At 40.2% G+C, this 25040-nt stretch overlaps 1 protein-coding gene across 2 annotated transcripts in view; it reads left to right on the top strand.

Annotated features, from left to right (window-relative positions):
* The window catches only part of WDR33 (WD repeat domain 33), a 106328-nt gene that overhangs the window by 27603 nt on the left and 53685 nt on the right, over positions 1 to 25040 (top strand). For both annotated transcript variants that reach the window (XM_081096298.1, XM_081096299.1), the window contains exons 2-7: positions 15316 to 15542; positions 16348 to 16416; positions 17360 to 17464; positions 19973 to 20068; positions 20243 to 20394; positions 22089 to 22186. In XM_081096298.1, coding sequence (XP_080952424.1) covers positions 15339 to 15542; positions 16348 to 16416; positions 17360 to 17464; positions 19973 to 20068; positions 20243 to 20394; positions 22089 to 22186 — 724 coding nt within the window. In that variant the 5' untranslated portion in view covers positions 15316 to 15338. The remainder of the gene's footprint in view (positions 1 to 15315; positions 15543 to 16347; positions 16417 to 17359; positions 17465 to 19972; positions 20069 to 20242; positions 20395 to 22088; positions 22187 to 25040) is intronic.

Raw genomic sequence — 25040 nt, 5'->3', positions numbered from 1 at the left:
GCCACTCCCTCTGGCCTGCAAAGTTTCTGTTGAGAAATCAGCTGACAGTCGTATGGGTATTCCCTTGTAGGTAACTGAGTTTCTTTCTCTTGCTGCTTTTAAGATTCTCTCTTTGTCTTTTGCTCTTGGCATTTTAATTATGATGTGTCTTGGTGTGGTCCTCTTTGGATTCCTTTTGTTTGGGGTTCTCTGCACTTCCTGGACTTGTAAGTCTATTTCTTTCACCAGGTAGGGGAAGTTTTCTGTCATTGTTTCTTCAAATAGGTTTTCAATATCTTGCTTTCTCTCTTCTTCTGGCACCCCTATAATTCGGATGTTGGTACGCCTGAAGCTGTCCCAGAGAATCCTTACACTATCTTCATATTTTTGGATTCTTCTTTCATTTTGCTTTTCCGGTTGGGTGTTTTTTGCTTCTTCGTATTTCAAATCTTTGACTTGATTCTTGCGATCCACTAGACTGCTGTTGGGATTCTGTATAATATTCTTCATTTCAGTCAGTGTATGCTTAATTTCTAGTTGGTCCTTTATCATAACCTCGAGGGTCTAATTAGATTTCTTGTAGGTCTCATTAAGTTTATCGGCAGTTTCTAGAAAATTCTTGAAAAACCTTAAAAGTGTGGTTTTGAACTCTATATCCAGTAGTTTGCTTTCCTCCATTTCTGTCATTTGTGTCCTTTTTCTTTGTCTCCACAGTTTTTATGCTTCCCTGTGTTGATAAAGTGGTTTTCTGTTCTAAGTGTCCTCTAGGGCCCAGTGGTTCAGCCTCCCCAATTACCTGAGGAGGACACTCTTGGTGCACCCCCTTGTGGTCTTTGTGCACAGTCTTGTGGTAGTTAAGCCTTAATTGTTGTAGGTATCACTGGGAGGGATTGACCTCCAGGCCAATTGGCTGTGAGAATCAGCTGTGTCTGTAGTGGGAGAACTTCTGTGCTGCAGACACCCCTCCGGGGCAAAACTTGCTTCAATGGGGCTTTGGTGCTCACTGACTCTGCCCCCTGAGTGTGTCCTTCATGGTTCCTCGGAGCTGCAAACTGGATGGTCCCACTATGACTTCTGGGTATACTGGCTCCTGGATCTCTAGGGAGGTGCTAATCTAGCATTTGCCTGAGGCTGTCCAGCAAAAGCCTCCCTTCAGGGCTTGGGCGGGGCTGGTCCCACGGGATCAACAGGGGGAGGCTAGCAGTTATGGCTGCTCTCAGTCCTGCCCTCAGAGGCTCTGCTTCTCAATGTCCCGGTAATCGCTGCAAGCCCCTCCGAGAGAAAGCTGCCCTCAAGTTCCAACTGATGCCAGACAGTCCAGTTTCTCCCGTATGATTCTGGGTCCCCAGAGACTCACCTGGAACTGGAGCTCAGAGCCTGAGACTCCCTCCCAATTGAAAACGACAGTCTCACCCTCAGCTGCCAGCCCTCTCGGCATGCACCTCCGCACCTTTGTATTTTACTTCCGCACTGCGCCTCCTCTGAGTCTTGGTATGCTTTTCTCTTTCCTTCTAGTTGTAGAATTTCCACTCAGCCAGCCTTCCTGTGGTTCTGGATGATGTCCGTTCCGCCCTTTAGTTGTATTTTTGAAGTGGTTGTTCGAGGCAGCAAACTCTGGTGTTTACCTGTGTCGCCATCTTGGTTTCTCCATTGTTTGATTCTTGTATGTGGCCCAACCAGGTGTCGAACCTGCAACCCTGGTGTATTGGGACGATGCTCTAACCAACTGAGCTACCTGGCCAGGGTAAGATCATGTGAACTTTTAAAATCCACTTATTTAAACAGCTATTGTCTATTTTATTCTATTAAAAGATTAAATGGTCTCAATATAATTTCTCCTGATTTGGTCAGGGTTTATTTACATTTAGTAAGGATTGGACAGTGAAGAAGAGAACATGCTGCTCATTTTTTTACTGGCCTTGTTTATCACTCACGTAAATCCTTTCAAAGTTCAGATTTGATATCACATCTCTTTTAGGGTATACTATCCATCCCAGGTTCTACTGGTCTAGAGATGCATAATCTAAAATAGAGGTTCCCAGGCTGAAGTTCTGACTTTGGGCACCAGGATTTTGTTAATGAGAGTGGGGATCTGAAAACCTTTATTATTTTTAAAAGCCCTACAGTAATTGTACTTGCTGTCCCAGCTCTTTTAATGCACCCTTAATTTGCTTTTGGTTAGAATTGTTTGATCTCATTTTGGGAAAACAAGCTCTGTTTTGCTGACCAGAAGATCTGATTTGTGGTTGACACATGCTAAGAATTGTTGGATTTGATCATTGGACTCGACTCTGGTGCCATAGCGAGGGTAGCCAGGCATAATACCCACACCGGACAGATGCTATGTGTGAACTCCTTTGGCTGTAGCTACACAGTGGCAGCAGGAATTAAGTGATCATAAGTGGAAGGTGCATGGATAGGAAACCTGGGTTTTCACTTAATGGTTTGTTAACATTTTCACTTTTGACAGATTAAAAGGAGGAAAATGCCTTTTTATATTGTGACCCAGTGTACACACATGTACAACTGAAACAAGTTTCACAAAAGCATTTCTTTTCTTTAAACTGTGCAGTTTAATCTTATGTATTCTGTTTTGTTTGGAGAAAAACTACTATAGTCCCAGTCATGATCCTCCAGGCCATAGGATTGTTTTGATGCAGAGCTTCATTTCTACCCTGCTTGAATCCAGTTTAGAGCTCTTTTTATTCAATTATGTGAAGTATTTGGTGCTTTCCACTGAATTAATTTTGGATCAAATTTGTAGAATTAGTTAAGTTTTAGCAGGGTAATCTGTTTATATAAAACCCTGGGTATAATGCCACGACTGAGGCTCGGCCAACCAGGAGGAAGTCATTCCTGCAGGGGTCGTCTTGGAAACAGCTGTGCCCTCCCTGAGCTGTTTCCCGCAAGGTTGAGGTTTCAGGCAGAACCTGCCCTCGGAGTGTGGAGGCTCTAAGTCCTGGGTCGTGTTGCCAAGGGCTGTGCCCTCCCTGAGCTATTTCCCGGGAGGGCGAGGTTTGAGGCGAGAACCGACCCTCAGAGCACGGTGGCATATCTATATAAAGTTTTAATACATTATATTAGAGGCCGTGATGGTACTGTTTTACTCACAGCGTCTACAGGAATTGCTGCAAATTTACTTCTCGGTGGAAGCACCTTTCATTCCCAATATAAATTACCGATTCCATTAAATGAAACTTCAATATCTAGACATGATATAAACAGTGAAGTTGCTAAAACTATTAAAAAGGCTCAACTTCTCATTATTGATGAATATACTATGGCATCCAGTTATGCTATAAACGCTATAGACAGATTACTAAGAGAAATTATGAATTTGGATGTTGTATTTGGTTGGAAAGTTCTTCTCCTTGGAGGGGGTTTTTGACAGTGTCTCAGCATTGTACCGCATGTTACGCGATGGGCCATAGTACAAATGAGTTTAAAGTACTGTAATGTTTGGGGATGTTTCAGAAAGTTGTCTCTTACAGCAATATGAGATCAGAGGATTCTGCTTATAGTGAATGGTTAGTAAAACTTGGAGATGGCAAACTTGATAGCAGTTTTCGTTTAGGAATGGATATTATTGAAATCCCCTGTGAAATGATTTGTAATGTTTGAAATCATTTGAAATGATTTGTATTATTGAATCTACCTTTGGAAATAGTATATCTATAGATAATATTAAAAATATATCTAAATATGCAACTCTTGTCCAAACAATGAGCACATTCAAAAATTAAATGAAGACATTTTGGATATACTTGATGGAGATTTTCACACATTTTTTTAAAAAATATATATTTTATTGATTTTTCACAGAGAAGAAGGGAGAGGGATAGAGAGCCAGAAACATCGATGAGAGAGATTGATCAGCTGCCTCCTGCACGCCCCCCAGTGAGGATGTGCCCACAACCAAGGCACATGCCCTTGACCGAAATCGAACCTGGGACCCCTGAGTCTGCAGGCCGATGCTCTATCCACTGAGCCAAACCGGTTCGGCATTTCACACATATTTGAGTGATGATTCCATTGATTCCACAGATGATGCTGAAAAGGAAAATTTTCCCATTGACTTTCTTAATAGTATTACTCCTTTGGGAATGCTGTGTCATAAATTAAAATTGAAAGTTGGTGCAATCATCATGTTATTGAGAAATCTTAATAGTAAATGGGGTCTTTGTAATGGTACCAGATTTATTATCAAAGATTGTGACCTAACATAAGCGAAGGTTAAGTATTAACAGGATCTGCAGAGGGAGAGGTTGTTCTGATTCCAAGAATTGATTTGTCCCCATCTGACACTGTCCTCCCATTTAAATTGATTCAACGACAGTTTCCCGTGATGCCAGCATTTGTGATGACTATTAATAAATCACAAGGACAAACTCTAGACCAGTGATGGCGAACCTTTTGAGCTCGGCTTGTCAGCATTTTGAAAAACCCTAACTTAACTCTGGTGCCCTTTCACATATAGAAATTTTTTGATATTTGCAACCATAGTAAAACAAAGATTTATATTTTTGATATTTATTTTATATATTTAAATGCCATTTAACAAAGAAAAATCAAAAAAATGAGTTCGCGTGTCACCTCTGACACGCATGTCATAGGTTCGCCATCACTGCTCTAGACAGAGTAGGCATATTCCTACCTGAAACCATTTTCGAACATGGTCAGTTATATGTTGCTTTCTCTCGAGTTCAAAGAGCGTGTGATGTTAAAGTTGTAAATACTTCATCACAAGGGAAATTAGTCAAGCACTCTGAAAGTTTTTTCACTCTTAATGTGGTGTACAGAGAGATATTAGAGTAAGTTTAACACATTGTATGTGGGAAATGTATTTATACGTTTTACGTATTTATACGTTCTACCAGTGTAGTAGAGTGCGGGACACGTATTAATACGTTTTTTATAGACTAGTGGTAGAATGCGGGTAATGTATAAATACGTAAACTAAAGTTATCGTAATTTTACTGAACGTTGCCATTTGCGCAAAAAATTAGCAAAAAATGGCCCGTGCCATCTGTTAGCGTGCGATAAAAACTACCTGCAAACAATGTGTTAATCACTTTATCAGTCATTGTTTGCATCACTGTTGTTTTTATGTCACGTTTTTGTTGTTTTATGTCATGTCTTTGTTATATCATTCTGTTATTATCTATTAATAAATTTATATATTATTTTCATATATATTTTACTAATTTCCTTTCATCTCTCACACTTCTATTATAGAGAAAGGGCAAATAGCAATATTAAAATATTTCCGCTAATTAATTACCTTTAATTTGCACGAATTTTGTGCACTGGGCTACTAGTTTCCTATAAAAATACAAGAGGCCGGGTACATGAATTCGTGCACGGGTGGGATCCTTCGGGGTGGCCTGTGGAGATCAGGCCCCAGTTTGCGCCCTTGCAGGCCCACAGCTCCGCCTGGCACCCTGCCTTGGCTTGGCGCTGCCACTCACTTGCTCTACCATCCCGCTGTGGTCCTGCTCTCGTCGGGGCCCATTGCGGCCGGCAGTGTCTCCACTGCTGCCAGTGCCGCGTCGCCAACACCCGCCATGTTCCGTGCTGCCCCCCGGTGGTCAACACACGTCATAGCGATTGGTCGAACTCCCAGTCGAATGACTATCCAAGGAGATAATTTTCATATTAGGCTTTTATTATATAGCATATCTTTCATCAGTGTTTTATTTTTTTATTTAAAAATATTTTTATTGATTTCAGAGAGGAAGGGAGAGGGAGAGCTAGATAAAACCATCAGTGATGAGAGAGAATCATTGATTGGCTGCCTCCTGCACATCTCACACTGGGGATTGAGCCTGCAGCCTGGGCCTGTGGCCTGGCAGGTAATCTAACCATGACCTCCTGGCTCTTGGGTCGATGCGCAACCACTGAGCCAGAACAGCCAGGCTTATCTGTGTTTTAGTTGCAGATCAGCTGTGATGGTTAATAGAGTCAGAAATGTTTGGTTGGGGAAGGTTATTTTGGATTGTGTGATTCAGGGGAAGATTATGTTGTCCATGGTATGCTGAGTGAATGAGAGAGTGTCTCACGTATTTTGTTTCTTTTCTAACAGTGTCTTTTCTGCCCCCCTTTTCCCATCCTGCTCCAAATTTAAAATTCTTAAGGCTGAATTATGCTGTAAGCCTTGCTGTATCCCTGTTGCCTATAAGAGTTCTTGGCAGACAGGCATATTAGATTCTCATATAGTAGTAGTTTCTGATACTTCTTTCTTCTTTAGCTCTTTTTTTTTTTCTGAAAAACTTGTTAGTCTCTTGAGAGTAGACTTTGTGTGTGTGTGTCTCTGTATCTGTCTGTCTTTAGTGCTTTAGTGCTCACTGATTTAATTCTTGAAATGAATTGCATTTTTTTATGATTCCGCAGATGTGAGATGAATATGCTATAGGGATAAGCCTGATTTCTAGTTTAAATTGTAGTGTTATGTTAGAGTAGCTCAAGTGAATATTGCAGTGAGTAGAAATCACAGGAATTGTTTTTATGAAGGATGATTCTCTGATTTCTTTTTTTGAATTTGATGGTATGTATATTCTATCTAATAAAAGAGAAACATGGTAATTAGCGTACGACCGCTACCCTTCCCATTGGCTAATCAGGGCAATATGCAAATTAACTGCCAGCCAAGATGGCGGCCGGTAGCCAGGCAGCTTGAAACTAACATGAGGCTTGCTTGCTTCAGTGACAGAGGACTCCAATGTTCCCCGCCTGCCGCTAAAGGCCCCTGAGCTGCAACTCTAAGCAACTATGTTACAAATATAGACGCTAAACAAAACCCCAGAAACCTGCTTTAGTCCGCCGGGCTTCAGCCAGCAGGATCGCAACATTGTTTCACATACAGAAGGTAAACAAAGGCCAGAAACCTGCTTTCAGCAGTGGAGGCCTAAGAGCTGGAGCCTCAGAGCTAAAGCTGGCCTAGAATAAAAAAAAAGAAAAAAAGGAGCGGTTGGGAGCTTCAGTCACCTGCCAGACTGAAAACAGCCCTCAGCCCCTCACCCAGACTGGCCAGGCACCCCAGTGGGGACCCCCACCCTGATCCAGGACACCCTTCAGGGCAAACCAGCCGACACCCACCCGTGCACCAGGCCTCTATCCTATATAGTAAAAGGGTAATATGCCTCCCAGCACCAGGATCAGCGGAGCTGCGAGGCCTCCCGGCACCGGGATCAGTGTGACAGGGGGCAGCACCCAAACCCCCTGATTGCCCTGCGGCTCTGTGTGTGACAGGGGAAGGCGCCCCAACCCCCTGATCAGCCCTGCTCTGTGCCTGATAGGGGGGAGCTCCCCAACCCCCTGCAGCCCCTCCCCCAGCCAAGCCCCACCCCAGATCAGTCCCTCTCATCCCGATCAGGGACAGGGCCTGTCGCCCACAGCCTCTCCCCCCGCCCGGCCACGCCCCTCATTGAACCCCCAATCGGGGGCAGGACCCACCGGCCAATTGCCTGTGGCCCCTCCTCCCAGCCAGCCAGGCCCTGATCTGCCCCAATAGTGGCGGGCCGGCTGGCCAACCTCCTGCCATCTCCTCGTCCCGACAGGTCCAGCCCTGTTCTGCCCCAATTTGGGCTGGGCTGGCTGGATCCTACCCATGTATGAATTTGTGCACTGGGCTCTGGTATATACTCTGAGTGGCCAGATTATTATGACCACCTGACATTTGTAGGCAAATTAGCTATAATTTCGCACTGAAGTTGCTAGAGGGCCAGACCATTATAAATAGGAGGCAGGTTGTTTACCATGACGGTAGAAGTGATTTTTTCCTGAAGATACGGGTAAACAACGTGATTTAACAGCCTTTGGATGTGGGATATATATATATATAAATATATATACACACACACACACACTCTCTCTCTCTCTCTCTCTCTCTCTCTCTCCCAGTGGCCAGATTATTATGACCACCTGATGTTTGTAGGCAAATTAGCCGTACTCTGCATCGTATGGGATATGGAAGCTGAAGGCCTGTTCAAACACCTTTGCTGTCTGCAGTTACCAAGATGAAACGTCTCCAATTTGCATAGGAACAGAAGGATTGGACAGTCGAGCATTGGCTAAAAGTCATGTGGTCCAATGAATCACATTTCCAGTTGCATCATGCAGATGGCAGAGTGAGAATATGACGGAAACAGCATGAAAGCATGCACCCCACATGCATGAGTGCAACCCTTCAAGCTGGTGGGGGCAGTGTTATAGTTTGGGGCATGTTTTCCTAGTATGATTTGGGCCCTTTAACAACGTCTGAATAGCACAGCATACCTAAGCATCGTTGCTGATCAAGTTCATCCTATCATGTTGATGGCGTATCCCAGTGGAGATGGATTCTTCCGACATGACAATGCGCCATGCCACGGTGTTCTTACTGTGCAGGAGTGCTTTCAACAACACGAGGGAGACTTTACCTTGCTGAGGTGGCCCCCACAATCAGCAGATCTCAATCCAATTGAGCATTTGTGGGACAGAGTTAAAAGAGCCATCAGGCAGCTGGTTCCACAACCATCAAATCTCACCGAACTGGACAGGGCTATTCATCCGGCCTGGTGTCAGATTCCTCGCATCACCTTTCAACATCTCGTGGAGTCAATGCCAAGAAGAATTGCCGCAGTATTGAAGGCAAAAGGTGGCCCAATGAAGTACTGATGGGGTGGTCATAATAATCTGGCCACTCAGTGTATATATATCCCACGTTCAAAGGCTGTTAAATCGCGTTGTTTACCCATATCTTAAGAAAAAAAACACTTCTACCGTCGTGGTAAACAACCTGCTTCCTATTTATAATGGTCTGGTCCTCTAGCAACTTCAGCACGAAATTATAGCTAATTTGCCTACAAATGTCAGGTGGTCATAATAATCTGGCCACTGTGTGTGTGTGTGTGTGTGTGTGTGTGTGTGTATGTCTGTCTTTGCAGTATAATCCTGAGTGAAGCCTGAGAGATAGTTTTAATGACTGGAGTTCTTTTATCTGGGTCACTGATTTTCAACCTCATGTTTTCTGCTCTTTTCAGTCAGAGAAAGCTGTTAAAGGCATTGCTGAAATCTTTTGACATGTTGAGGGAGAGTCAGGCGATCCAGGTATTTTGCTCTGACTCTGCCCCTGTAATAGTCAGCTAGGGCTGCTATAACCAACTACCACAGACTGGGTGGCTGAAACAAAAGACATTTATTTTCTCAGTTTTGGATTCCAGATGAAGAGATGAGCAGGATTGGTTCCTTCTGAGGCCTCTCCCCTGGGCTGGGTGATGGCTGTCTTTCTCTTGCTTTCAAATGGCATGCCTTCTATGAGTGTCCGTGTCCACCAGTCATGGATTAGGGGCCTTTCTCCAAATACAGTCACATTCTGAGGTCCTTGAGGTTAGGATTTCAACATATGAAGCGAAGTGGGGGGGACACAATTTAGCCTATACAGCCATTAAGGGGCTCTGTTGTGACTTGGGCAAGTAATAACAGTTTACAGGAAGTGAAGTGAAAAAGGCATTTGTGAAGACTGGTCACTCAGTTGTGAGTAGTTTTATTTTAGGGCTGGGTCTTTTAAAAAATAATTTATTTTCTATTACAGTGGACATAGAATATTATATTACTTTCAGGTATACAACCCAGTGATGAGACATTTACATAACTTATGAAGTGATCATGCCGATATATCTTGTACCCATCTGACACCATATATAATTATTATGGTACTAGCGGCCTGGTACATGAGATTTGTGCACTGGGGGATGGGCCGGTCCTGCAGCCTGGGGCTCTCGCAGTCCGGGACCCCTGGCTCCTTACCGCCCGCCTGCAGTGGAGGCAGGAGAGGATCCCGCCACTGCAGTTGTACTTGCCAGCCGTGAGGCCGGCTTCTGGCTCAGCAGTGCTCCCCCTGTGGGAGTCCCCTGACCACCAGGGGCGGGCTCCTGTGTTGAGTGTCTGCCCCCTTGTGGTCAGTGTGTGTCATAGCGACCAGACCTGTCGTTCTGCAGTTTGGTTGATTTGCATATTATGCTTATACCAGAGGCCCTGTGCATGACATTCGTGCATGGGGGGAGGAAGGGTCCCTCAGCCCAGCCTGTGCTCTTTTGCAGTCCGGGAGCCCTTGGGCATGTCCGACTGCCAGCTCAGTGAGCCTAAGCTGGCAGTCGGACATCCTTAGCTCTGCCCCCCCCCCCCCCCCCCCACACCACCACTACGCTCTCCAGCTGTCAGCCTGGCTTCTGGCTGAGTGGCACACCCCCTGTGGGAGCACACTGACCACCAGGGGGCAGCTCCTACATTGAGCATCTGCCCCTTGGTGGTGAGTGCACGTCATAGCAACCGGTTGTTCCACTGTTTGGTTGATTTGCATATTACCCTTTTATTATATAGGATTATATGGGATTATTGACTATATAGGTCCAGGTCTTGATTTAGAATTTAGTTGTACTTTCTGTTTTCACCTTTTCTTCATGTTGAGCCTTTATATTTGGAACACAAATAAAACTTCACCATTCAAGGAAAATTTGAAGTTTTTTTTAGAACAAATTTTACTCAACAAATTTGTAAATGGGAAGATATTTCCCCCTATCCTCTATAAGGTTTAAAATGAAAGAGTATATGTTTTTCTCTCTTTTAACATACGAATTATTCAAAAGTGTGAGTAACAACATATATTGATTGTTTTGCATTTGACTTCAGTTATTTCCCCCATATTTGTATAGTAAATCCTTGATTTGGCTCTTGTGTAGCACTTTGTATCCAGCCTCAACACCATCAACTTTCTGTTAATGTTTCATCTACTCACCATCTGATTTCTCCGCCAATACATTAAATTCTTCAACTGAGGGAAAATCACATAACATAAGATTTACTGTTTTAACCATTTTAAAGTGTCTGACTCAGCACCATTTAGTACATTTGCAGTGTTTTCCAGCCACCACCTCTGTCTAGTTCCAAAACATTTTCACCATCCTCATAGGCAACCTCATTCTCATTCAGCATCCATTCATTGTTCTTTCCTCCCCTTCTCTGGCTCTGGCAACCACTAATCTGTTTTATGTTTCTGTGTTAGCATGTTCTGGATTTTTCATATAAATGGAATCATACAATGTGTGACCTTTCCCCCCCACCCTCCCAAAATACATTTTTATTGGTTTCAGAGTGGAAGGGAGAGGAGAGAGAGAGAGAGATAGAAACATCAATGATGAGTATCATTGATTGGCTGCTTCCTGCACTCCCCCTACTGGGGATTGAGCCCTCAACCTGGTCATGTGCCCTTGACCGGAATTGAACCTGGGACCCTTCAGTCCGCAGGCCGACGGTCTCTCCACTGAGCCAAACTGGCTAGGACACCATATGTGACTTTTTAAATCTGACTTCTTTCAGAGGTTCATCCATGTTGTAGCATGTGTCACTATTTTATTCCTTTTTTGGCTGAATAACCTTAAAGCCTCCTTTGATGAGTGTAAATATCTTTATTCTTATTTGATGTTAGTAATAGGAACTAGAATATTAGGATAATTTTATTCTAATAAAGTTAGAAATTTGATGATTATAAAATGACCTTTCAAAAAAAGTTACCTTTCATACATAATTTTAGAATTAGTGGTGATGACATCTGAATTGAAGCCATTAGTTGAATTTGGATGCTGAAACCTAGTTGAATTCATGGGATAGCTGAGTCAACAAATTGTTTCACCAACCTCACTGAGTCAAATGCTTAGTTCACTTCTTATGTTCCAATTCAAATCACATACAGCCCTAAGAGATTAGACAGAATATTTATTCTCTTATTACACACTAGAGGACCAGTGCATGAAATTCATTCACTCAGGATGGGGGGCATCTCTTAGCCTGGCCTGCACCCTCTCGCAGTCTGGGAGCCCTTGGGGGATGTCAGACTGATGTCCCACGCGGACCTAAGCCATCAGTTGGACATCCTTAGCGCTGCCATGGAGGTGGGAGAGGCTCCCGCCACCACTGCTCTGCTTGCCAGCCCTGAGCCTGGCTCAGAGCTTCTGGCTGAGCGGCACTCCCCCTGTGGGAGTGCACTGACCACCAGGAGGCAGCTCCTGCATTGAGCATCTGTCCCCTGGTGGTCCGAGCGCATCATAGCAACTTGTTGTTCTGCTGTTTGGTCAATTTGCATATTGGCCTTTTATTATATAGGATGGTTTCAGGAGAGACTGAAGTAACAAGGATGAAGGAAGTAGGTAGTACTAAGAATATTTTCATACAAAGGAAATCATAAATTTTTAGGTCCTTTCCTGTTTTTAAAACAAAATGTGGAAATGCTTCTAACATTTTTTTAAATATGTAGAGGTGGAATTTATTAACCATATGTTACTGTAAACACTCTCCAAATAGTCAGTGTTTTGATACTACTGATTAGCAGCGTTATCATCATGGAGTTATTTTCTGAATTCTATGGGTGTGAAATCAAGAATTGAATAATCCATATTACCTTAAAAAGCACCTAAGCTTTAAAAATGACAAATAACCAACCTTCTAAAATCATTGGCGACTAAATAATCTGTCAATACTTGCTCACTCTTTTATAGAATATTTTTATATTGAGAAATTAACCATTAAATTCTATTGAAAATTCTATTGACGTATTTCCATCATCCTATGCAGAGACCGATTTCAGATGAACTTTTTCCTGTTTTTTTTTAACTTTTATTAGTATTTACATTATGTTGAATTTACTCCGGGGCCATAAGTTTTTGTCTCTTCAGTTTCCTCTGGTTTATCGTTTTCTTCTGTACAACCTCTTCTTCTGGTTTAGGAAATCACCTGCTCTTTTTCAGTAGGGATCCTCTCAGTGTGGCAGGGAGCTCATGTGTGTGGTAATCTTCCCATGAGCTCTGTAAGTTCTACCCCAAGTCTTGGGGGCTTAGTTCACCTGGATGTGCTCAATGACCAGAGAATCTACATCTAAACCCTTAAATTCAGCTTTATGCTCTGCATTTTTAAGAACCTACAGCAAAAATTTAGTCTTTTTGGCCCATTGTTTGGCCTGTACACACCTACCAACCCCACCATTGTAACAATGGGATGGCACACATTGCTTCTGTAAAGTGACATCTTTCAGATACTTGGTGGCTTTTCCAATATGCATACTCTTTGATGGCTTGGGCAGTTTCACGAGTGCTTTTTGTTTGGTTTTAAAATAATATATGTTTTTATTGATTTCAGAGAGGAAAGGTGAAGGAAAGAGAGATAGAAACATTAATGGTGAGGGAGAATCATTGATCAGTTGCCTCCTGCACGCCCCCCACTGGGGATCAAGCCCACAATCCAGGCATTTGCCCTGACTGGGAATCAAACCGTGACCTTCTGCTTCATCGGTGGATACTCAACCATTGAGACACACTGGCGGCTCACCAGAGTGCTTTTAAAGTGAACATGAAGATTTGAACCTTTTGATTTGCATGGTTTTGTGGAGTTTTCTGGATCAAGTGATTAGCAAACCATTTTCAGAGGTCCCCTCTGGCCACTTTCAGGGACAGCACTCTCCCATTCCCCCCCCCCCCCCCAACATTCTTTATGTGTTTTTCATGCTCTGATTTAAAAAATACACTTAAAATGTGTTTTTAGCCCTGGTGGCTCAGTTGGTTGAGGGGTGTCCCATACACCAAAAGTTCGCCGACTTCCAATTCCTGATCAGGGCACATGCCTGGGTTGTGGGCTCTATCCTTGGTGTGGGGCAAGCAAGAGGCAGCTAATGGGTGTTTCTCTCTTTCCCCCCCTCTTCCCTCCTCTCTCTCTAAAATTAATAAAAACATTTAAAGAATGTGTTTTTAAATCATTGATATTTGTATTATTGGAATGTAAGTTTAACTGGAGAGCGTTAAAATTGAAACTCTATAAGCCAGTGATTCTCAACCTTCCTAATGCCACGACCCTTTAATACAGTTCCTCATGTTGTGGTGACCCCCAAACATAAAATTATTTTCGTTGCTACTTCATAACTGTAATTTTGCTACTGTTATGAATCGTAATGTAAATATCTGATATGCAGGATGTATTTTTTTTAAATATATATTTTACTGATTTTTTTACAGAGAGGAAGGGAGAGGGATAGAGAGTTAGAAACATCGATGAGAGAGAAACATCGATCAGCTGCCTCCTGCACACTCCCTACTGGGGATGTGCACGCAACCAAGGTACATGCCCTTGACCAGACTCGAACCTGGGACCCTTGAGTCCGCAGGCTGACGCTCTATCCACTGAGCCAAACCGGTTAGGGCTAGGATGTATTTTCATTGTTACAAATTGAACATAATTAAAGCATAGTGATTAATCACAAAAACAATATGTAATTATATATGTGTTTTCCGATGGCCTTAGGCGACTCCTGTGAAAGGGTTGTTCGACCCCCAAAGGGGTCGCGACCCACAGGTTGAGAACCACTGCTATAAGCTCTTAACAGTTTTTCTATTCAGATGTTAGCTTAATGCTGCTTATGTAAATAAGTAAATACACATACTGAGAATTTCTGTGGTAGGTCCTTGGAGCCTGAAATTAGATGTATGTACTTGTAGTAGTCATATGAAATAGGATAGTTGATTCCTCCTTCTACACTATTCTTAGGAAATTTAAAAGGACAAAAGTCAGGTCTTAAGATTTTTTAGTGATAAAATGGGGTCTTATGATAAACCTAAAATGATTTGGTATACTATCAAACATCTAATGAAAACTTCATTTAAAAAATTTGAACAGTTTTCACCGGCTGGTGTGACTCAATGGTTGAACGTCAACCTATGAACCAGGAGGTCAGGTTTCCATTCCCGGTTAGGGCACATGTCTGGGTCGTGGGCTCGAACCCCAGGAGAGGTGTCCAGGAGGCAGCTGATCAATGATCTCTCTCATTGATGTTTCTATCTCTCTCTCTCCCTCTCCCTTCCTCTCTGAAACCAATTATATATATAAAGATGTGAATAGTTCTCAGTGATTTTGTGGGGTTTTCTGGATGAAGTGAATAGCAAACCATTTTCAGAGGTCACTTCTGGCCACTTTCAGGGAAGGCATTCTCCCATTCTGCCCCCCTGCCCCCATTTGCCCACCCCACATACGCATAGCACACAACCACTCTAACTCAACCCAGGCTGTTATCAGTTGTGGTTTTCCTTCCATCAGGCTGAATTTTACAGCTGGTGCTTAATATTAACACTTATGCTATGAATTGGCCTTTTCAAATGTGCAACTGGGTTCTGCCATTAAATCTAATAGTTCATTTTGTAAATGGGTTGACTAAAAGCTACAAATGAAACATATTAGAAAAAGGAAGATAAGTAAAAATGTTCATTTGAAAATGTTTTCAGTGCTGATATTTGTAGTGAAAGTACTTTTTCCATACCCCAGTGTCCTAGAACGAAAACATCACCATGGCTACAGAAATTGGTTCTCCTCCTCGTTTTTTCCATATGCCAAGGTTCCAACATCAGGCACCTCGACAACTGTTTTATAAGCGACCTGATTTTGCACAGCAGCAAGCAATGCAGCAGCTTACTTTTGATGGAAAACGAATGAGAAAAGCAGTAAATCGGAAAACGATAGACTATAATCCGTCTGTAATTAAGTATTTGGAGGTAAGTCCAGATCATGTGCTTCATGTGACCAAACTTTGTTTTTTTACAAAGGAGAAAGTTTTTAAAATAATAAAATGGTAATAATTATAGTTGTATTGCTTAAAGTACTGGGACTTTAAGTGCAGCCAGTCACTAGTATTAAAAAAAAAAAAAAAAGCTACATTAATCATCTTCACAAAAATTATTAACGTTAGAAGTAGGTTTTGTTCTAAAGGTTCAGAACAGATCTCTGAAGAGGATACTCTAATCCCTAGGCCAGCATTGAAATACTTGATAAACCCACAGAATACATGAAATGTTAAAAAGATTTCCAACTTAGGAATTAATATGTTGTAGGCACATAGGAGAAAAAGATTCATTCAGAGATAAAGACAGATTTAGTTTTTTCCATGGGTTTCATTTGGAAAACTAGACTAGGGGAGTTTAAGAGGAAGAGAGGAATTAAGAAAATTAAGGTCAAGATAGGAGGAATTGTTTTTATGCTGAGCATTTTGAAGGAATTGTGAATATATCTCTACCCGCTCTTCCACCTCCTGCTATTAAGGTGTGTATGGTCAATGAGAATGTCTTGGGGTTAAGAGAATCTTGGATGATTGGTTGGGGATAATGTGAGTAAGGAGAGGATGAAATTCTAATCAATGTCAGTAGGATGAGATATCAACTATTATTATATATGTTTTAGAACATGAAAAAATTTTAATCCTGTTTCCCTCCCATTTAATAATAGCTTACATTTTGTTAGTTTTATATTGAGTACAATGAGCTCATATAGCAATTGATTAATTAATTAATCTCTTTTTAACAGAATAGAATATGGCAAAGAGACCAGAGAGATATGAGGGCAATTCAGCCTGACGCAGGTTATTATAATGATGTAAGTATAAGATATGCCATACTGCTTAATATAAAACTCTTTGCTTAGATATGTGAATCTGAAAACATGTGATCTCAAATTCAAACATGGACTTTTGTCATCTCAACTTAAATTTTTCTTTTAATCTGATGAAGGGTGAACTTTTGATTTGGGGCTTAAAAGCGGTGTTCAGCAAAAGATTACACTGTCTCAGAATCTGTGTAATAGGAAAGTTAATTTTAAATTTAGCTGATTGTTGACTTTGAAAAGGAATTGGGGAAATCTGGTACTTGATTTTGTTGCTTGTCTAGTAATAATTGACATTTAACTTTTCTGTATCTCAGTTTTCCTCAATTAATATAGATTAACTAGAGGCCTGGTGCACGAAATTAGTGCACGGGTAGGGTCCCTAGGCCTGGCCGGCAATCAGGGCTGATGGGGCCTTCCTTCCCCCAGCTGCCAGCTGCCGGCCGGGGCCTTCCTTTGTTCCATGCCGCCACCTGGTGGTCGGCTCACGTCATAGCAAGCAGTCAAACTCCCAGTTGGTCGAACTCCCCAGGGGACAATTTCCATATTAGGCTTTTCTTATATAGGATTTAATCTATTATTACAGTGGTTCTTAACCTTCTGGCCCTTTAAATACAATTCCTCATGTTGTGACCCAACCATAAAATTATTTTTGTTGCTACTTCATAACTGTAATGTTGCTACTGTTATGAATCGTAATGTAAATATCTGATATGCAGGATGGTCTTAGGCGACCCCTGTGAAGGGGTCGTTCGACCGCCAAAGGGGTCGCGACCCACAGGTTGAGAACCGCTGTATTATTACAGTATTTTTGAAAGTCCTTTATATTCCTGAATTTGTCTTTAAATATTGAAATAGTAACTTTGCATGTCCTTGGCTTATGTCCTGTGCATCATCAGGAGCTCTTAAAACCCAATATGTATTTTTTTTTTTATAGCTGGTCCCACCTATAGGGATGTTGAATAATCCTATGAATGCAGTAACAACAAAATTTGTTAGAACATCAACCAATAAAGTAAAGTGTCCAGTATTTGTTGTTAGGGTAAGTATTCTCTTGGATATTTTTGGCAAAATTGGTCCTTAGTTAGTCTGTAAATATATATAATAGGACAAAGAAAATTAAACACTGTTTGAAATGTGTACCTGGGATAAAAACCAGTGTATTGCTAGTCATTTTATTTTGGAATACCCAATTATCTACTATATCCACATTTAGTAAGGTATTACTTTTGGATTATTTTCTTCTTACTGCAATTTCCATAGAATTCATTTTTGAGCTGGCCATGCATATATATTACAGTAGGTCTCAGACTAGGAGACCTTTTGAATAGGAATTGCTCTTGAATAGGAATGCTTTTGTTGTTTAGAATTTAGAAAGCAGCATCTCAAGGTGAATGAAAACGTTTAGGTGTTACTAGGAAGCAAAATACTTGAGAAGAGCTGAAGACAAATGGTAGACCTTAATTGTCAGTTCCGAAGGTACATAGTAGGTATTCAGTACATTTTTACTGAAATTTTTAAAGTATAGTTTTAAAACAAATGGTACATTGACATGATTCAAAATATTGACATTTGAAGCATTTTGTATTAAAAAAAAAAGTCTTCCCATTTCTGTCTCCCAAGCTAGTTAGTAGTCAAAGTTGAGCCAGTAAGAATTGGAAAAAAAAACACACCAAAAACAAACAAACAAACAAAACACTAGGACAGAGAAAAGACAGTCATAGCAAATATGTGGCAAATGAGCAAAATCAATAAGTCCTCTGATATCAGGGAGGTGAGCTATATGGAGACCTGAGAGGGACTGGAAGAGATGCTGGTTTGAGCCCCATAAAAATGTTACAGTCACTGTAAGGCCTCCCTTTTGCTTCAGAGGCATATATCAGTAGATACATCTGTAAAGAAGACCTTATTTCAATGGTTTTTGTGTTAGTAGAGCCAACTAGTGTGTAGGATGATTTTGTTTGCAGCTATTTTAATATCCTCTTAGCATAATACTGAAAAACTTTTTGAAATGAATAGGATCTGAGCATACTCTATCCTGTATCTTGTAACATGGTAAATTTCTCATTTTGGGATCTATGGGATCCTAGGAGAAATTTGCACATAGAGGCATAGTCCAGATTACAAGGTATTAAGACATATAAACTGTGGGTCTTGTGTCTACAGTTGGGTTGCCTGTAGTATTTACTGGGTTGGGATCCATAGCAGATAACAGAAACTAGGAAAGTAGGAGGATTTTATTCATAAGAATTCAAATCATAATCTGCAGGTAAGCAATGAAAAGCCAGATTGTCCTATATGTCTTTATAATTTAACGAATAGTCTTCATTTTATGTATCTCATCCTGCCATTCCTATAAACAGTTTGTATTTTTTAACTCTGTGTCACAGTTTTTATTTTGGAAAATAGGATTGTTATATTGACAGTTGTGTACTTGCATCTTCTAAGGAAAATGAGTTGTGTAATCTATCATAGAAACTTGAAAATAAAAAAAATACGTGTTTTTAAAGAATATATATTTATTTCTCATCTAATGGTATATTTTTATTGATTTAACAGAAAGAAGAAGGGGGTGGGGAAGGAGAGAGGAAGAGAGGGAGGGAAAAAGGGAGGGAGAAAGACAGAGAGAGAAAGAACATAAGAACATCAGTGTGAGAGAGGAACTTAGATCGGTTGCCTCCCATAAGCACCCCAACCAGGGATCGAATCTAAAACCTGGGTTTGTGCCATGACTGAAAAGCAAACACACTATCTTTTGGTGTACTGGATGATGCTCTAACCAACTGAGTCACAGCAGCCAGAGTTTTAAAAATATGTTTTTTGAGTTTATAAATCACAGATTTTTTTACAGTAGGAAAATTGTAGCATTAATATATTGGTGTAGTGTTTGTCATGAAATCTGCTGTACTACTTTTTTTTTTTTTGAGAGATCAGCATAAGACTTGTTACTGCATGCTACTGTGAATGAAGGAGAGCTTTAAAAAGCTTTTTTTTTTTTTTTTGGTTTTGTTAGTACATTTATTTTCCAGTAAAAATTTGATAGCTTTGATGTCCTTAAATTGGTACTTATTGTTAATTTTTTTTTTCTTCCATAAAACCATGGTAACTTTTCTGTCTGAATTGGTTTAGTAGTTGAAATCCTTCATTCAGGCTTTCAGTTTTTCTGGTGATTGACCATCTTATTTATTTATGTTAGCCTGCCAATAGGAAAATGAAGTCTATGCACATTTTGTTTTGAAATGCTCTTTAGAGTGCTTAGGCCTGTGTAGCTTAGCAAGGTGCTTGCTTATAATGTATTTAACTATTTTTAATTCAGTTAATGAGCTAAAGTGCTAGAGCTTTTCCTGCACTGTGTTAATAAAGTTTTTTTTTCTGACAGAATACTTGCTTATAAATCTGAGCTACACTTAAGTGAAAGTCGATATCATCTACTTAATATTGATTATTACAAAATACAATTTTGTAAATAAAGACTTTCTTAGTGTTTTAAAAATTAATTAAGGTTGAGGGTTTGTGGCCTTGTATAACCTGTCTTTTTTTCCGTCCCTAGTGGACTCCAGAGGGAAGACGGTTGGTCACTGGAGCTTCTAGTGGAGAGTTCACCTTGTGGAATGGACTCACTTTCAATTTTGAAACAATACTACAGGTAACAGTGATCATCAGATGGCAGCATCATTCTGTGGTACTGTAAGGAACTTGAGATATAGTAAATTTATTGGCATTTTAAACTTACACGTAGACGAATCGTTGTGAGTTAATAGATGCTCCTGTGAAGCCTTTCATCTTGTATGTAATGTTTACAAATGTTTTGTTTTCATAGGCTCACGATAGCCCAGTGAGGGCCATGACTTGGTCACATAATGACATGTGGATGTTGACAGCAGACCACGGAGGATATGTGAAATATTGGCAATCGAACATGAACAACGTCAAGATGTTCCAGGCACATAAGGAGGCGATTAGAGAGGCCAGGTTTATACACAATATACCATTTTCTGTAGTCCCTATTGTCATGGTTAAAGTATTCTCTAAGTGTATTCTGGATGCAGAGATGCGTGGGCTCTGCCAGATTCTGGGAGATTCTCTGCACCCTGTGAACACAATGTTTTTCTTTGTTTTCACACATTCACCATTTTGCTGGCGCCTTTCTGAAGTAGTTTTGTCCTGGTATCTGCCTTTACAATATGTTAGAGATGTATTGTCTGCCACATTTTGCACTGGTTTTTTCTCTTTTCATTTATGGTTAATAATGTGTATACGTTACTTCTTTTTATTACTTACTGTGTAAGACAAGAATATTTCATTCCAAATAAAGAACTCAGTCTTTAATTATGCAACTGAATAAAATCTAAAGCCTACAGAAACACTTTCAGAGTTCACACAAAATACAAGAAAACAGGCTTAAGTGAAGACCTGGTTGGCTTGGTTATGCCATGACTTCAAAGGAAAGTACCATAGGTCTAGAACTCTCACAAGTAGCTCTGGATGTGGCAATCATTAATGGATTAATGAACGGGTTCTTCAAGCTTTGAAACTATGAGCAGGTCATTGGTAAGAAGACTCTAGGACTTTTCTTCCAGTTCACTGCTGGTACCGACAGAGCAAATGTGTAATAAGTGCAGTTTACAATATTTTCAGTGAGTTGTATGTATTTGTGCATATCGATGAGATATGTACAGTAAAACTGGAAAAAGAAAGCTTCACAAACCAGCCTGAAGAGTTGCTGCATCCTCAGAATAAAGCTGAGCAGCATTCTCCGTAGCTGTGCCACCCGTGTGGCGAGAGGTTGACATCTTTATAGAAACATCATCCACTGCAGTCACTGTTTCTACTTTCAGAATCTGAACAAAACTTGGTGGATAAACATGCCTCTGCGATGACTTTGCTGTGGTTTCCTGCCCATACATTGAGTTTGCACAGTTGGTCACTTCTTAGTCATCGGATTAAAAAGTTCAAGGGAGTTCTTAGAGTTAAATTAGAAACTTGAGGATCTTCCACGACGGAGGGAAAAATGGCTCTCTCCTTTGCAGCAGATTCTTGGGCTTTACACACAAGTCTGAATGTCCCTATGCTAACTTTTTTGTCAAAAGGTGCAATATTCACAAGATAGCTTGTCAGAAAGGAGATGGGAAAGTTTTCCGTAGACTTTTTAAATAAATCGGAAACATCATATGTAGGAATGTTTAGCACCAGTCTTTAAAAATCCTGTCCAGCTTTTTTCAGTTTATCATTTCATGAAGTGTCTGAGGTGAAAGCTGATGCTAACTTTTTGAGCAGTGTTCTTTCGTGATTTAAAATATTGTTTACAGGAATATTGCAAAAATGGAATTCAATTAGTTTCTACACTTAAATTAGCTCCATGTTTTCTGTTGGTACAACAGGAAATCCTGTATTGTGGGAAGTGTGAATAGCAGCAGTAGTAATACACTTGTAAAGTGCTCTGAATATTGATGATTGGAAATTAAGAAGCAACTACTGTATAAATTCTTTTGATGAGATGCCATGGTTAGCTGACAACATTCTCTTTATGTTGCGTCTTCACGGGTGGATACTTCCCTCTTCTATTTATAAGGCAGCACAGTGTTTTTATTTTTCCCTGTCTGAGAAGCACAGATAATCTGTTAAATGCTGACTTCTTTCCCCTGCTGTGTGTCTTCATGTAACAGTTTCTCACCCACGGATAATAAATTTGCTACATGCTCTGATGACGGCACTGTTAGAATCTGGGACTTTCTTCGTTGCCATGAGGAAAGAATTCTCCGAGGTATGTGTACTAACAGTACTCATTGGAATATTTACATAGGAAGGCATTTGTGGTTAAATCACAATACCACAATACTAGCTTACATCTCCATTCAGTTTTCTCACATATACACTGTCGTAGGCTTTTTTTTTTTTTTTAAATATATTTTATTGATGTCAGAGAGGAAGGGGAGAGGTGGAGAGAGAAACATCCATGATGAGAGAGAATCATGGATCGGCTGCCTCCTGCACGCCCCACACTGGGAATGGAGCCCGCAACCTGGGCATGTGTCCTGACCAGGAGTCGAACTTTGACCTCCTGGTTCATAGGTCGACACTCAACCTCTGAGCCACACCGGCTGGGCTGTCGTAGGCTCTTTAAAGAAACCTAAACCCTCTGGTTCAAAGTCACTTTGTAGATTTTTACTATTAATATTATCTTTGAATTCTTTGAGCTATAAATTAAACATAGGTGTTTCCTTTCTTTGATTCCTTTCCCCCAATTACTTGCTTATGTGTATGCATTTTTTAGAGCTATATTCCTTTTCATGTCTTGTACCCTGGATACCTTTCTCCAACATACTGACACTATAATTTTATTTAGATAGCTCACATTCTCTTGGCAGTCTTTTTGCAATTAACTGATGTATCAATAGCGCTACTTCTTAGTGTTGATATTTCTGAAAGCTTGTTTTTTCATTTTATCACATTTGTACTACATGACCCATTTGTTACTAAAATTTGGAGGGTCCTTGTTTACTTTTATTGATTTCATAGTTATAAACTAACATCTATTAATCACTCCATCTTAGAAAAGAAGTCTATATTTTCATTTGGATTAGCTTAGTTTTAGACTTCATAAGGTGGGGCTTTTGAAATACCAGCAACACATCAACAGCATTTATGGAAGTTAAGTGGTGCTAGAGGTTAGGGAATTAACTTTGTGTTTTCTATATGCAATATAAACATTTAGACACAAACATTTACACTTTTAACGAAATCTCATTAGTTTATTACTAACTACGAAGGTAGTTTTCTCAAGTGCTTAATTTGCACCTGCCCTGATTTAACCAAGAGTACATTCTACTTCATGCTCTTGGTTTCATTATGCCATAAAAGTAACAGTTTCCATGGGTGTATAGGTGCCACAGGTATTGGGTGTCAAGAAATTATTACTCAGAGATTTTCCTTTCTGTTCAAGAGTCAGCAGGATTAGTTGTGTTGGTTGATTTGTAAGTGTTTTATAACTTCAGAGCTTTATTTGCAGCATATAGTGTCAATGCATTCTAGAAAAGAAAATAAATGCCCTTGATATCTAACCCATATTTCAGTACAGTATATTTAAAAAATCACATTTGCTTAAACATTCCTGGCCTTGCACATTTTATGTGGGTTCATCCATAGTATTGTGTGCAATAGCTAGTGTAAGGATGGAGCACCATCACAGTGAAAGTGTGCACGCACTATGAAGGTCATACTATTGTCCAGCCTCAGAGACTGGGTGCATGCAGTCTCTGAAGTCATCAGGTTTGAATTATTTTATGGGTGAGTACTATAACCTGGAAGGCTTAAGTGACATGTTCAGTGTAAAGTAAGTTCAGAGCCAGGACTAGAATCTTACCACTTCACTCCTAGTCTAATACTACACTAATGTTTCTTCTTTCTTCACTATTAGTAGAAGTCTTAGCTGTTAAACAGAAATTAGATAAACACCTTTTTCTAGGCTTTGGAAATTCTAAGAAATACAGAGGAAACAAAATAATTTTATTTATTAAAAGCAATTCTAAACTATCAAGAACAATTAATTTTATAGTAGATTAAGACTATAATACCTGAAGTCAGATATAAAGCTACTATGCATCTTGGATTAAAAAAACAAACCTGTTATGTAGTAACATTTTTCAAATCCAAGTTCTAATGAAGTGTTATTCAATTTTAGTAATGAAACTATTTCTAAATAGTGCTTAAGAACTTTTCCTCTGCAATTTCCTCTGTGTGTGAGGTATTAAATAGCAGTTAAATATTTTCAGATTTGAGTCCAAGTGAATTTGGATATAGTTAAGTGGATACTAACCCATTCCTGTTCTTCCTATAACTTAAAAAGACCCCACTATCATGTTTATATTGATTTGAGAGTTGAATTTCATTTTTTTAAAATGTGGGTGCTCTTTTTATTTTAAGTTTTACTATGGAAATTGCAAAGAGGCATAAAAGTATAATAATATACCTTCATGTACTTATAGGATATATGTTCTAGGTAATTCATGTCTTTTGCTTAAAAAAATAATTTTAGAGAAAAGGAAGGCAGGGGAGAAAGAAAGACAGCAGACATCAATGTGAGAAAGAAACATCAATTAGTTGCCTTCCACACATGCCCCGACTGGGGATGTGCCCTGACCTGGAATAGAACCTGCCTCCTTTTGATATACGGGAGGATGCTCCAACCGAGCCATACTGGCCAGGCCATTGCTTAAACATTTTTTTTTAACTTTATTTTTATGATATTTTTCTTAGTATCTCAGTATATGGAGTAAATATGACTGTTTAAAATTTTTTTAAAATTGATTTCATTGAGGAAGTAAGAGGGAGAGAGAGAGAGAAACATCGATGAGAGAGAATCATTGATCAGCTGCCCCTTGCTCGCCCCCTACTGGGGATCGAGCCCACAATTCCAGGCATGTGCCCTTGACTGCAATTGAATCCGGGACCCTTCAGTCTGCAGTTCAATGCTCTCTCTACTGAGCCAAACCAGGTAGGGCTAAATATAACTGTTTTAAACCATGTTATTTATACCACCCAAGTAGTTTTAATATAATAGTAGATCTGGTGTGGTGGTTAAGTTATTATACTTCAACTGGAGGCCGGTGCATGAAATG

This window comes from Myotis nattereri (genome assembly GCF_964212035.1).
Source record: "Myotis nattereri genome assembly, chromosome: 7".
Taxonomy (NCBI): Eukaryota; Metazoa; Chordata; class Mammalia; order Chiroptera; family Vespertilionidae; genus Myotis; species Myotis nattereri.
This window is presented reverse-complemented; position numbering and strand designations above follow the sequence as displayed.